Source organism: Coenobita brevimanus, chromosome 100 (genome assembly GCF_032717465.1).
Source record: "Coenobita brevimanus isolate Jiangsu-jjx chromosome 100, ASM3271746v2, whole genome shotgun sequence".
Classification (NCBI taxonomy): domain Eukaryota; kingdom Metazoa; phylum Arthropoda; class Malacostraca; order Decapoda; family Coenobitidae; genus Coenobita; species Coenobita brevimanus.
In genome coordinates, this window is record NC_137053.1 from 2,200,928 (window position 1) to 2,216,582 (window position 15,655).

Genomic DNA, 15,655 nt, shown 5'->3' on the forward strand with positions numbered 1-15,655 from the left:
AGAAGCCGAATCCTGTAAGGGGTGACGTTTCTGTGCTTCTGCTCCTGCTTAGCAACAAAAGACGTTTCTATCCCTACTCAACAACAAAAAACATTTCCATCCCAACTCAACAAGACGTTTAGTACCTACTCAACAACGAGACATTTCTGTCCCTGCTCAACAACGACCTATCTACACACAACACATCACCTTCGCCAACAAACAGTAGTCCTAATCTGGCACCTTATCTCTCTGCCTTGTTCTGTCCCTCTCTCTTTCAAACCAGGTCACTTATGCATACTCCTAGCCAGTCTTCCTCACGATCCCTTCATTTCAATGACGTATTTTGCATTATCTCGCTACCAGGCATACATTTATATTCCGTGTACTTGAGACCTTGTTGCAGTAGATTTTAATAAATTTTGTTTCTAATCCCATCACTACCAGTCGTCTCTCAGAAGCTAATTAAAACTGTCTAATGGCTGCAAGAATAAATTAAAATGTCATCTGACTGAAGGGCCTTATATTCTAATAATGAACTACTTTTGCTTTGTACCACAATTAATTTGTACCCAACTTAAGTATTTCTAGTGGTAGAGGGGTTAGTGAAGGCTGTATCTAAGCCCAACAGTTTGAAATTAAAATGCCAGCACCAAGGGGAGACCACAGGGAGTCCCGGAAAGGGCCCCCGCCATCGTGTGCCCTTCTTCCCCTCAACGGAGCCCATGGGAGGTACGCTGACCCACCGCGTTACTCTCGAGCCAGACCATCACTAGCTAGGATTGGGGTGGGATTTGTTTCTCAAAAGTCCCAGGTAGAACCACGACGACAGCCACTATACTCATTGGGGAGAGGACAGCCACCGTACACCTCTCATTTACCACCCCCTGTAGGATCGCGGTGGCGTCCACTGTACCCACCAGGGAGGGAACGACCACTGTCCTTCCCTCACCTGCAGCCTCCGTTGGGAGCAGGACCACGGCGATGGCCACTGTACTCACCGGCAAGAGGACAGCCACTGTCCTCCTCTCACCTATTGTCCCAGGGCAAGGTGGAACTGTGGCAGCATCCACTGTACCCATCGGGGAGGGAACAGCCACTGTCCTTCCCTCATCTGCTGCCCCCACAGGGAGCAGAACCGAGGCGGCGTCCACTGTACCCATCAGGGAGGGAACAACTACTTTCCTTCCCTCATCTACTGCCTCCACCTGGAGCAGGACCACGGCGATGTCCACTGTACTTGCCGGGGAGAGGACAGCCACGGTCTTCCCCTCACCTATCCTTGTAGGCACAAGCAGAACCACGGCGGAGCCCACTGTGCCCGTAAGGGAGGGAATGGCCAATGTCTTTCCCTCATCTGCCGCCTTCACACAGAGCAGGACCGCGGCGGCGTCCACTGTACTCGCCAGGGAGAGGACGGCCACTGTCCTCGTCTCACCTGCTGTCCCAGGGTCCAGCGGAACTGCGGCAGTGCCCGTCGGGGAGGGAACAGCTACTGTCCTTCCCTTGTCCGCCACCCGTGTCGCCCCTTAAGGGTAATGTCCCTTGCTCGCTTCACCCCTCCAGAGGCCGAGTGGGACACCCCTCTCACTCTCCCCAGAGAGCTAGCCCCCCAGTGGAGCTGCAGCTGGAGAGGATCTGGAGCAGCCCCATAATGAGTCTGGAGATACACTCGCTGCAGCCAGCGCCCCTACGTTGCCCCTCGCTGCCAGACTCCCAGAGGAAGAGATGCTGCAGGCAGCCCTTGACAGCCTTTCGACCAATGTGAGACTGCATCCCCCAGCCACCCAGGGGCGCCCGCAAGTCTCCCGGACGAGACCTTCTCAGCCAAACCGACAAGCAGTCCTCCTTCAGGAGCAGGGATAGGAAAGCACGCCTGCTCCCTTCCCTGTTCGGCCCCAGTCCTGAGGGTCGACACACCTACCGAGACCCCACCAGGGAAAGGCCTCCCTCTACACCGCCCAGCAGACCACACCGGACGACCCGGCCCCTGACGGTGGTCCCGTGCCTCCTGCGAGAGAGCACGCCTGGACGACACCTTCAGCTGCCCAGTCACCTGTAGTCCGACTCGGGTCCACTGTGACCTTATTAGTGTGTCTAGTTTGTACATTGTACTGTGTCCAGCATTGTAAATCTTTGTGGTAATATACGTGTAAGGTTGGTTGACCGGAGTTTTTATGCCCTGTTCCTCTAGTTACATGCTCTAGACCAGTCGCTCGTGCTCAGAGAGCGAGGAGTTGAGCTCTGCGCACGTAGCATAACAGAAATGTCGTAGGCTGAGTTAAATCGTCTGAAGGTAGCTGGTTACGGAAGTTTGTTCAGGCTACTACAATGTATGGCCAAAGCAGGGTTACACTGGACTGGTGCCACCACGGGAAGATGTCACTCCAACACCAAAATAGAGCCAGCTGCTACTCGGTACATCTATACAACAAGGCTTGGGTTTGCATTCTCTGTCATCAGTGTGTCTGTATCCGTCTTTCATGGGATGTAAGATTCCATTTTAAATGAAATTGTACAGTACATTAGAAATGCAAATAACCTTTTTATTACTGTTTATTTCTTCTAAGTAGCATTCAACTTATCAGTTGAGTTTAGCTGCACAAATTATTTTAATTCACTCATCATATCGGCAGATATCGCGGCACAGTTTAGATGAACCATATAAATCTTAAAAAAGAAAGTTGTCATTCTAACCAGTGTAAGTACAGCGTAAACAGTGTTTAAATCGCTTGGAAAAACGGTTATAACTTCGTATTTAAAGGGACAACCGCAGGTTACTTGGGAAAGCTTGACCGCGGTGTTTGTAAATAAGGGAGGAGGGCCGACGCCACTGCCTTTAGTATCACTCTCCCGCCAAAACACAGGCACTTTAATATTCCTCCGCCATTTCCAACGCCCAAATATCTTTTTTCGTTATTCTGTGTTCTGGTGGAACGTCACTAGCCTTTGTAAACAGCATAACTTTCACTGAAGTAGTTTTGAGGCAATAAATTCCAATTGATGCCAAATACCACTTTATAACGAGGAAAGATTGGAGGTGTTTAGTTTTCAGTGCGGATGATGAAGGTGTGGTAAGATCAGTCTTTCCCGCCACACGCCCGACTCTTCTCATTCTAGTAGTATCATTTGTTGAGGTGGGAATGTGCTGGGTTAGGAGTAGAAGTGGCTAAACATGAGTGAAGTGGACTTACACTCGAGTGTGAGAAGGAAATACAATGATCTCTCGTTAGATTTAAATCTAGATCAAGCGACGGCCGATGAAGCGTGGACAAATTATGAAAATATCTTGGTAAAATACACGTTAGAGGTAAGAGGCTGGTTTGTTTTGGTTCGTGCACTTGTTTCTCCGTCTGCCTGCCAAGTTATAGGGGTGAGATCAGGGTGCCCAGATTAGTTTTCCAGATTTCGGTATGAGCATACATCAGTAGCCATTAGAAAAACAGATATATCAATATTGAATGCCGTTCGCCGAAGGCGCTAAGCTATGATCTTGGGGGACTAGTGTGAGCAGTAGTTCCCCCGGCGGGGCTGGGGCGGAGCCCTGACTTAAAGAACATAAGATATGGAAGGATTTTTACCGGTAGGTATCCCAGATTAAAGAATCAGAAGACTTAAAATGATTTATTAAGACGTGAGATGAAGATTACCCATGGATGGCTTTTTTACTAGGTAGAGCTTGAAAATAGTTGCCGTATATTTTGAAACCATTTGGAGTACAGGAAGTATTTAGAATCAGCACTACTGGGGAGCCGTTAAGTTAGTATTTTGTTACGGTGTGTGTATAGTTTTTATAATATTTCCCAACACCTTCCAGAAACTGCTGATAATTTGCTGGTTTGTCACTTGGTTCAGGTAGTTTGCTGTTACCTACCATAACTTCTAAAAGAAAAAGTTGAAATGACCATTGATTTGCTTGTATGAAGTAATTGTGAACAAGTTCATCATGGCTAATCCAGGTCATTAACTAATTTTAATTTTTAAAAAATGCAAGCCTGTAAAAAGTCATATCCAGGAAAAGTTGAGCAGAATGATGCCAAGATGAAAGAAAAATTAATATTGAGATGCCTGGACTCACTGAATTTTAAAGACAGGTCATAGGCATAGGGAAATACAGATCAAAGAAGAGATCACCACATGCATATATGAAGGACTGCAAGTACCGGTACTGATTAGCTAACTCTTGCATTGAACAGAAAGGGGTGATTGTATTACTGAATTTATGGGCTCTGTGCACCTGTCATAATGAGGGAGGGATGCAACCAGACACTGCAGGCAGTTCTTTGTAATGGTCACTGAACCAGCAATAGGAGAGGGGGAGAAATGCAACACTGCTGTGTAGGGAGTCTGTAGGAGGAGGGAAGTGGATAAGAGGAAAATTGATCCCAGCCTGTTTAGAAGAGCTGCATTTGTTGAACTCCCCCATGAAAGGTGTACTCCTCACAGGATAAAAAGGACTTTAAACAGAAGAAACCGTGAAGTGTTAAAGAAACTGAGTCAGTTCAGCATACCCTTCTCAGGGAAGCTGGTTTTGCAAGGAAAGTTCGTTAACTTTCCATTTAGATTCTGGGAGAAAGACACCTTAAGGGTATTGAGAGATAATGGTCTGGTATGCATTAATTATGGGATACTCTTTTGAAAAAATTTTGGCTGGTTGGAAAGTGGATTTTTTGTTTTTCCCATGAATACCCAGTAAGAAATAGTATACAGGCTGTTATTGTTGATCAGTCCCAGTCTCTCTGGCTGAGCAGACCCATCAACTGCAGACAAGCAACTGCCCCTGTAGGACCATCCTGTGCAGTAACTTATGTTTGCTTTAGGTTGGCAGCACCTCTTGTCAGCAAAGTGTTGGGAAGAATGTGGAGGTTTGGTTCCTGAATAGACACCACATTTGCAGTGTTGCACCTAATTAGCAGGGGCACCACAGTAGGCTCTACACCACCTTGTGTTCTGGTTATGTGGTTCCCACCCAGTGCTGTAAATGGTTTTCTTGGTTACAGGAAACCATTAGGTTTGTTCTGTGTAGGGTTTTGGGAAGTAGAAAGAAGATTGATAAAAAGTGATAGAAAGGAAAGGGAGAAGTGTTAAGACAGGAGGATAGACAAAGAGAATGAATTATAGATGTAAAAGTTGTAGGCAGCACTACATCAAATGAGTGGATGATGAATGCCACCACAGTAGACAAATAAAACCAGATAGGCCATCCCATAGCCTCGGTCATGATTTTGAAGTACTGTACTGTATTTTAACTTCTGTGGTGGTGGATCCAGAGAAGCAAGTGAAAATATAGAGTGGGCAACGTTGGGTCTGGTTAGTACTTGGATGGGTGACCGCCTGGGAACACCAGATGCTGTTGGCATCCCTACGTGTCAAGTGGGGTTGGTGGAGGATTAGTGCCCCTCCCTGTAAAACAATTAACTCTAAGCCCTTGACCACCCCGTTTGGGATACATGGCGTCTGGCAATGGATGGATGGATCACCATTGTGAGTGGATGATGCTAGATGTGCAGCTCAAATACAGTAATTGATTAGGGTACTGGAAGGAAGAGCATTCTCTCGTGGAAACTCAAAAGACTTTCTGGAAGAGACTGCTATGCCATTGTATCCAGCTCTGGACTTTCAGCTAATTGTTGGGAGGACAGGTTCCTGAGAAACTGCTATTGATAGCTTTGGATAAGTGTCTATCTTCAGCAGCAGTTATAGAATGACCAGATAAGAAATTACAGATGAAAGCACAGCAAGAATATGGATATTGAGAACACTGGTAATTAGAAGTACCAGAATTTCAAAAGCCTTTGAGGTGTCAGTGGTATTACATTAAGCAACGTTGGGTCTGGTTAGTACTTGGATGGGTGACTGCCTGGGAACACCAGATGCTGTTGGCATCCCTACATGTCAAGTGGGGTTGGTGGAGGATTAGTGCCCCTCCCTGTAAAACAATTAACTCTATGCCCTTGGCCACCCCGATTGGGATACATGGCGTCTGGCAATGAATGAATGAATGAAACCTTAACCATGTTCAGACCTAGTCACAGCAATCAGAATCCCTTTTCTTATTTCAAGTTGTCTAGTTGATGGTGCATTAATTACTGCACTCTGATGACATTGGGCAGTGCAATTTTTGCTCCGAGTAAGCTAGGTGATATTATTCAGTGTAATTATAACATTCTGGTACCGATATGACTCATGGCACAGAGGTTAATGAAAGCTATATTTAGATTGTCCAGCATGAGAACTGAAAGTTTCAGATTGTTAGGTCCTTTCATGTCATTTAAGCCTTTCAGTAAAATTGTCTTAGAGTATAGTTATGATATTTTGTTCTTGCTACCACCAGATGGTGATATTCATGCCTAGAGAATCCCTAGGTATGAAAGTGTCATTGAAGCCATTATCTAAATCTTTTTAGTATGAAAGGTAACCTAATGTGAATAGAATTGTCTGAATGTAGCAAGAACAGAATTATTGTCTGTTTTTTTAACTGGCTCATCACACTCAGTGCAATGCAAGTTAGATCAGCATAGGATCATTTAGTTCTGCTTAGGGGTATCAATGCTGTGACTATGATATAGTTATGTTTAGGGCAGTTTAGGTTATTGTGGTCACTTCAGGTCCTTAACTTCCACGTAGGCTTGATTCGAAGCCATTCAGGCCAGTTATACCCAGAGTGGGTTAGGTCCATTCATATCCTTTAAGATAATTTATCATCAATTCAGATCCATCTAGTCTGACTCAGATAAGTTTAGGGCTGTGCATGATCAGTTAGGTCCATTCTGGTTCATCAGTGCAACTCTGTGTTCAGTCAGGATGTCACATCAGCTTAGGGTACCAATATTTCGGGTCCATTTATGACCTTCCAGTCCACTCAAGCTGTTATTATGTGTCTGTGTGAAGCCATTTAGGTTAACTGAGCTACATGTCATATATACCAGGACAGTACATGGTATAGCTAAGGTAGGGCCACTTTCTGCACGAAGCTTTCTGACTGTGGCTCTACGGGCCCAAGTCATGAATATAAGCACTCCAGCTAGATGGTCTGTTGCTTATAGCTACCAGATGTTTTGACAGAGGTAGTTGGTTTTCTGTACCATACTTCATTGGTGTTTTGGATTAGTTGTATTTGATAGCGATGTATCAGTTTGTCACTCAGATTCATTGAATGATTTTGGCGTGGTGTTCTTTCTGACTTTTTCCTGCCGGCTTCGGCTGGAGGGTTTGGAGGGCGGGGGAGAGCCTTCTTCTTTGCTATCCTTATCTCATTCTGGTAGTTTAGTTACTCTTCTAGGAGCTGCCTAGCATGGGCCAACCGGCCTACTGCAGTTATCCTCTCTTCTTATGTTCTTATGTTCACTTCTCTGTTGGATGGGAAAAGAATACCAGTATCTAACTTCAGTACTGCAGTGTTGGCCCTGAATCTAATATACTATAGCAGTAGCTGTGTGTGTGTGTGCGTGCATGTGTGTGTATTTTGGGCAGCCGAAACTACTTATTCAAATCACACCAAAATTGGCACAGAAATTGCAAAAAATTTGCTGATGTGAAAAAACTTGGTCCCATCATGATTGAAAAACTTTAACTATAGCCTATTTAATGAGCGATCACATTTTGACCAAAAAATGCTGCTCCTGGTGCCCGGCATAGGATCTCCGTAGAATTTTTTGCCCACAGGTACAACTAAAGTACTTTGGACTTGCATTCGGATAACTTGGGTTCCATTTCTGAAGCTGCAAATAACACGATCAGTTGGTTAGCTGCAAAAAATCCAAGTGACAACGTTACACTAGAACAGCACATAAACACGAGAGCCCTCTGCAGGAGCAAGTGCGAGGGGCCCGAAGGGCCCACAAGCACATATTTAGTAACCGTGGCTTCTGGTACTAGTGTTAGGAACTGTAATGAGTAGGTCAGTTGGGCAGTTAGGTAATGGACCAGGGAATATTTTGTAGATAATAGTAGATTTAGGTTGTACCTTAGGAGGCTACCATACCTTTGACTGAAAGAAGGTTTAGTGTGAGGAGACGTTCACAGGAAAGGTCATTACTGAAGTTGTAATCCATTAAATCCAGGTCGCCTTGTTGGATTATTTTTGCAGTTACCCGATTATTTTATTCAACTTTGAAAAGGCCTCTTGTAGTGAAGGGGTTTAATAAGGCAGTACCTTATCTAACCCCTCCAGTTTGAAAATTTTATGCTAACCAGAATTTAATTTTAAGGGGATGACAAGAATTAAAAAAATAAATAAATAAAATAAAAATCCCTGGGATTCAGCAGGTTGTCAGCAATGATCATTTCAGGTCATGCTTGTGAAGGCATAGCCTACGCCCCAAATCAGCCCTGTTGGTACAGTGTTATTTATGGTATGCCATGTATAAATATTGTATATTTGACAGTTCGAGTCTTTTGAGTCCCTTTAAATCCATCATACCTGGTACTGATTAACCCCTACACGCTGGGGGTTTCCGATGTTGCACGCTCCTCCCTACGGGGGATATCTGTGACGGAAAAAAATACCCTTACTTTAAACTCTAATATCTGCCAAACTATAATAGCTAGAGAAAAAAATAAAGATTCATAAGAATCACCAACTCTTCCTCTTTCAATTGAAAGTATCCCCATGTCTCTAGGTGGTCCCGTTGGTGAGTAAGGATAGGTTAAAGTTCAAAGGGTAGTGGGAAGACCCTTGCGGCTATACACGTCAACCAGCATTGTTCCACGCCCAAAATCGTGACTACTATACACGTCAGCCGGCGGTTAGGGGTTAAGGTCAGTAGCCTACAAGTAAATGCAGGCCATGCCTACAAAGGTTTGCAGCCAAAATCAGTCCTATTAGTGCAGTGGTTCTTAATATACAGTACGTTGATTCAGTATTTCACAACTGGATGGGAGTGGATGGAGATGAGTGGGCAGGATTGTTGGGAATGATGGTGGGTGGCTAGCTGTGATGAAAGTACCGGTATCCATGCTGTATATGATTGTTATGGGTTGGCTGGTAATCAAGGCAGATGTTTATACTGCATATTCACATCGTAGTAGAGATTAGTAAGGTGAGTGGAGAGAGGTGGTGGTGGGATGGGCTGGAGTTGTGATCAAGTCATTACAGATTGTTTCAGATTATTCCCATGAAAGCAATGTGCCATAAAATCAGCAGTATTGATGCAGAGGTTGGCGTGTTGATTCTGCTCTTTTGGGACTGCAGAGCTTTGGTGGAGAAGAATGGGTGAGACCAGTGATGGGTCTCAGAGCTGAGTAAGGTAAAAACTCCTTGTGATTATGGGTGTTGCAGGTTGATTGGTACCAGTCGTCGAAGCAGTAATTGGAGCAGTATTGGGTGGAGAGAAGTGGGCTGGGTTGGTGGTGGGTGTTAGAGTTCTGGTATGGTACCGTACCATATGATATGCCAGAGGGAGTGCTGCACAGTGTTTGTTGTGAAAATGGGTGTTGTGGTTGGTAAAGTGCTGGTCAAAGGTGGGAGAGAAAAAAATGGGAATGGTGGGCAGCAGACATCAGCTTGATGCCCATCCCAAGTCTTGAGATTGAGGCTTTTAGAAAACTACAGGGTCGAGTCCAGCTTTTTTCAGAAGGGAACCCTCATGAGATGTAAAATGAGATATGCTGTACATGGTAATATTATACAAATCCTTGTTGTAGGAATATCTAACAGAACATACAATAATGCTGCCTTCGAATAGAGAGCAAATACCACTATCTGCCTGTCTATAGCCATACACCATAATCCTATAAGGGGTGTCCATTTGAGTTACCGGTAGTTGTTTTATGGGGAGGGGGCACTAACCCTCCGCTAGCCCACTTGTTGACACATACAGAACATGTATGGTTGGTTGTATGGTTACCACCCAGCATTGTAAATGGTTTCTTGGCTTGCAGGAAACCATTGGGCTTGTCACTCAATGTAAAGCCATCTGAGAAGGAAAGAGAGTAATAAAAAGTAACAGGAAAGATGAGAGAAATAGGAAGAGAAGAGGGCAGACACAAAAACAATGATAAATGTGAAGGAAGAAGTAGGCAACACTACATTAAGTGAGTGGATGATGTAGAAATATGATTTTCCAGAGATGTACAATATGTCAACAGCTGACATTTAGACAGCTTTCTTTATATCATATTTCTTTTAAATGTGGTGGCCATACAGTAATGTTAATATTTAGTTGGTTCATCAGATTGCAATACTCTTATCCAGTATTATCTCTGACTATATTGTTTTTGTTGCAGGGGGAACAGCTACCATGGCTGGCTTGTGCACTGTATGCAGCCTGTCGGCGGCGGTCTGTACCCACAGTGGGAGGACGACCAGGCAACATGATCCAGGGTAACTGTGTCTCCCTCACTCGAATGCTGCAGCACTGCAATCTTCCGTAAGGACACATCTTCCTGTACTGTACATAATGTGTAAATAGAATTGTAATATTTAAATAGACATTGGATGACCTTATTTTGCAGTTTGCTTCTGTATTTTTCTCTACCAAAGCTTTTTGTGGTATTCTCTAAACATTTGCTGGGTAGGTTTTCAGGTTTCACTGATTTTTAGAATGCCATTTTTGCACAAAATTATCCTTGTCAATGCTTATTTATCCAAACCTAAATTGTCATAACACAACCTAATGTATCCTAAATTAACAACCAATTCTAACCTATTTTATGCTGACCTTAACAAATTTATCTCAACCTAACCTGTTCCATTTATAATCGTATTTTCCATAATTACTGGTGGATTCTCTTCGTACTTGAAAACTCACTTTTGTACACTATTACAAAGTCACTGAATCAGCTCAAAGGTGGGTAAAAATAATAATACAGTAATATGGTAATTTTTAAGAGACTATCAGATACGTTTATGTAAAGCTACAGTACATGGTGAATGTTCTTGGTATATCAGATAGAGCCAGGATTCTGGGGGCCTGAATGGTGAGTGGAAGCATGGCCTATTGGACTGGGCAAATTTGGGCTGTCTGGACATTGCTACTCACCCTGCCCTAGGGTGGGAAAGGAGTTCCAGATGATGATGAATGATGAAAGAAGCAGTCCTATGTCTACCTGAAAATTATCAATAGAATAACTGCAGTTTTTAATTTTTGTAGTTAGTAAGCACTGTGTTCTCTTCTGTAGTGCAATAGTAATGTTCTAGGGTGCAACCATGCAGGAGAAAAATGTATATAGGATCCCACTTTATGTAACAGATACCGTAGCTTGTTTGGGGTATTTATGATAATTACTCCTTTCTGAACTAATAACCATTGTCTGTAATATCTTAGTATATTAGGGAGCTTTTAAATTGGTGTGGTGATGTTGCATTGCAATAGTATCAGTAATTTATGTATATATATATTTTTTTAGCAAAAGAACCAGCAAAAAAAAAAAAGCACTTAACCCAAAATACACTACATCCCCGATATAATGAACTGATTGGTATCAGACCCTTGACATTAAAGCCAAACTCCATGCAGTTCGCTAATTTCCCAGGCATTGTGGCTTTTACTGAACAAAGATTAACGAATATGGAGCGTCTTTTGGCTATACAGTTGTACGCAGTAACATACAGGTAGGGCCAAATGGCTCTTTTTCTTAATAAATGCTCTATTGATGGCTCCTCTTACGATGTGGTCACCCAGAGACTGTTGCAGCATTCTGCGGGATACAAAGAAGCGCAGGTTTGTGTGTGTGTGTGTGTGTGTGTGTGTGTGTGGACACCATGCTAGTTGGTGTTTCCTGCGCATCCGTTCTTTTACTGAACAAAATTCGTTATATGAAAATAACATTCTGCAAGCTCAAGGTGGTCATTAAAACCGAAATTCGTTAAAAGAGGGTTTGGTATATTGAGGGTTTATTGTACGTGACTGTTAATCATTTGTAAGTAGTATTGGATCAGAACAGTGGCAACCTTTGATAGGGATTTCCTTCAGCAGAATAGAATCATTTGGTGGTTGCCAGAAAAGAGTACTCAGTACTTCACCGTCAGTTGGAGTTAATCTGGATCATTTTAGCTCTTAACTGTTAAACGTTTCCCTCATCTGTGTATGATCATTTTGCAGTGACTAGAATGATCTTATCAAGTTTAATACAAGCAGTTTAAATTTTAATGTAAATTATTTCTCTTGTAAAACCCCTTTAAGACAGGCACAAGGTCAACAAGTAAGCAGTCAGACCTTTTCAAACTGAGTAACCATAGCCCTAAGAAAGGTACCTATCATGGACCCAAAACCTAATTGCTGTCTGTTTAATTGCTATTTCATTGCAGATTGAGTAAAACATTTTGTAAGTTGTTTAAATCATGAAAAGTGAATTGGTTTGCAGGTAAACTTTAAAATTCTGGTACCATATTATAAATTTGTTATGAGAGGCAGTTAGTCTTCCTTTAAAAAGTTTTACTGTATGCTCATGACATTCTGTTTGTTAAGGTGCAGTAGCATAATAAACTTCACTGACCTGCAACACTGACCTCACAAATACTATACACCCTTGCTAATACTGTAAGATCAGTCCTGAATGAAACAACCCTAGCATATACAGTATTCAATGTAGGTTGTGGTGGTAGTGCCAAAGTGGTGACATGTGTTGGTATATGGAACTGCCAGACTTCTGGGAATGGACTGTTAAGTCTACAGTATGCTCATTGATGGACACACACACACACATATTATAGTTTCATTTCATGATGCTGCTAATTGAAGTAGTACCAGATTTTGTAGGAGCAAATGTATAGAAGAATGTGTATTTTCAAGCTCATCGCATGCCAGTTTTGTGTCATTGTTTACTACATTGCATCCCTCTGGGAACCCTTTAACAGGGGATGTCTAAGAAAGAACTACTTTAACCCTTAAATGGTGGCCTACTTTCCAATTTTACATCCATGTGGGACGGATTATTACGGAAAAAATAAAGTGTTATGAAATCAGGGAAAACATGCATAAATGGATCAGAGTAGCTGAAAAAAACAAAGAATTTTATGTTATTCTCCAAATTGCTTGCAGACTTGGTGGTGGTGAGAGGTAAGTGAGAGGTAGTCGCTCGTCAACGTTACTCAGGGGCACGCTACTGAATGCAGGCAGGGAGAGGGTCTTGTTTTCTGCTCTTATTTGTAACAGCAGCCAAAAATATATTATTTTTACAGTATGTACACTGTTATGTGTCTTTGGTGCACTTTGAACAATTATAATCTTACGTATGTAAATATTATGTACAACTCTACATTACAACTGTTCACACTCATATGTCTTTAGGGCATTGTATTCTGTAAAGCAGTTTATACAGACCCACACCGCACTCAAAGCACCACGTAATCACATCTCTGCGTTGACCTGGGGGTCTCAATGAATTCTTGCACAGCGCACTACCTCTGTTGTTTACAGGCGCTTGCATCAACTGGAAGTGACTCAAGGTGGTGTCATGAGATATATCCACATCCTAACAGGCACTTTTGCCATATCTCCCATTTGTTTCATGTAATAGGCTCGCAGAATAGGAATGTGTTCCAGAACGTCAACCGCCCTTTCCTTAGCGGACGTTCGGGAACGTTGACTGCCCTTTAGGGATTAAGGCTGTGTTTTTGTCACATACTATATTCACATTCTCAGATACTCCCCATCCTTCTTTCCACTGAGCTGCTCCAGTCCCTTCTTTCATACCACAGGTGGTCTGTGTTCCAGTATTACCCTCAGTCTCAGGTTAAGATTTTCATGGGCACCCTGTTTATGCTCATTCTTCAAGAGTTTCAAGACCATTTATGTTAATGTCGTTATCACTTCAGGACCTCCACATCTCATCCAGTTCAAAACGTTCATAAATATATTATTAATTAAACCATCCATCTTGCTTTTGTCTACAGATATTCTTTCCCCCATTCTCTTGGTTTCATTCCCATACTAAGGTATTGACAGGAACACTTTCAAAGTCCTCGTCTCCTCCATGCTGTCTCAGAACGCCACTAAATTCTCCTGTCACGTTTGAGGTGGTCTCTTGATTTGTACATTCCATATTGTCATGTTTACATAGAATCAGTTTAGAATAGATATGGCTTTACTGGCTTGGACACAGTGACGAATGCCCCACGTAATTTTTATCTTTCCAGTTATGTGACCATGCTGAATAGTATTTGTAATAATGTATGCCATATTTGGGTAGATTTTTCTTAAGTATGGCATAGATACATACATACATACAGCATCTAATCCTTTGCCCCATGAGGAGCGTAGGAGCGCCATATTTGGGTAGATTTTTCTTAAGTATGGCATAGATACATACATACATACAGCATCTAATCCTTTGCCCCATGAGGAGCGTAGGAGCCCGGGGCTAGGCAAGTTGGTCCTGACATTTAAGATGAGAGTGACCAGCCTCACTCATCCCTGAGTGGCATTACTTGAGCAATAAACCCCAACCGCCCCTTGGATATAAGCCTGCACCGGCTCAGTCCGATTGCAGTGCCTTAATTACCCACTAAACCACCAGGCGCCATAATTTGGTTATATGGTTATTTTATTTTAAAATTACTGTACTTTATTACAGGTTGACTGAGTTCATCAAGAAGATGAAATCATGGCTGGCTATGTCTAACTTTGACGAAGGGTTCTGCCGGAGTGTGGACTTGCTTGAGCGCAACTTTGCTGTCTCCAACAACATATTCAAAAAATACAAGCCCATCTTCCTTGACTTGTTCAAGGACCCAGCCAATGACCTTCCTCGGCCTCAACGCTCCCGCAAACAGCGCCGTCCTCCCTGCAATGCAACTGAGCTATTCCAGTTTTGTTGGACACTTTATATCTTAATTAAAGGTAGATATTATACCGGGTATTATTTATAGGGCCAGTGTCAACTCTTTCATTTAAGTTTCCATTCACATACACTTCAAATTCTTGATTTTTTCTTGTCACTCTCTAGTCAGTCTGTTTCACACCATTGTTATTACAAGATCATTATCCTGGCCTGTTTTCCAACCTCATGCTACCAAGAGGTGTGATTCAGCATCAGAGGAGGAGAAACTACAGTAGTGGGAAAATCATCAATAATGTGCCCAGTAAAATGAGCCACATAATTATTGACACTTCAAAGCCTTGAAATCTTTCTCTACTTCACAAACTTAACCAGTCATAAATTTATTATATGGATGCACTATAAAAAGCACCTGCCAGATAGTCATTAAGTTAAATATTGGTTAAAAAAAGGGGGGGGGACCAAACCTGCCCTGTGCTTTTCTATACATATTGCACTTCACCCAGTCACCTCAGTCCCATCAATTCCTTTACCTCGTGAACTTACATACCTTGTTTTCTCATACCCCATTTACCATGCCCTTCATTCTTAGCTTGGCATACTTCCATCCACTGTTGGCACACACATTTCACAACCCTGTCTTTATCCATTATCTCCATATGACAATGATCTAATTAATTCACATCTACCCAGTTTTCAATAGTTTTGTGCCCTCCCCCCCCTCTCTCTCTCTTTTTCTCTCTCTCCCTCTCCACACAATCTTGGGTAGTCCTGTTTCTGATTTTATGCTCCGTAAAACAATTAACTCAAAGTCAAACGGCCACCCCTTACGGGATTATGGCGTCTGGCAATAGATAGATAGATCGATGCTCATACTCTGCACTTTTCATCCATGCCATACCTGAGTCTTACCCATTTGTTAATATGAACACTTAATGCAGTCTTCTTGCGGCTT

The 15,655-nt window shown here is 42.8% G+C and overlaps 1 protein-coding gene across 2 annotated transcripts in view; it reads left to right on the forward strand.

Annotated features, from left to right (window-relative positions):
* The first annotated feature begins 3,125 nt into the window (after positions 1-3,125).
* Positions 3,126-15,655, forward strand: part of LOC145414692 (retinoblastoma-like protein 1) — a 55,117-nt gene continuing 42,587 nt past the window's right edge. The window contains exons 1-3 of one of the 2 annotated variants that reach the window (XM_080284213.1): positions 3,126-3,289; positions 10,207-10,349; positions 14,497-14,762. In XM_080284213.1, the coding sequence (XP_080140339.1) occupies positions 3,155-3,289; positions 10,207-10,349; positions 14,497-14,762 (544 nt within the window). In that variant the 5' untranslated portion in view covers positions 3,126-3,154. Of the gene's footprint in view, positions 3,290-3,506; positions 3,563-10,206; positions 10,350-14,496; positions 14,763-15,655 lie in introns of those variants that run through there. The other variant, XM_080284212.1, reaches the window with a different exon arrangement.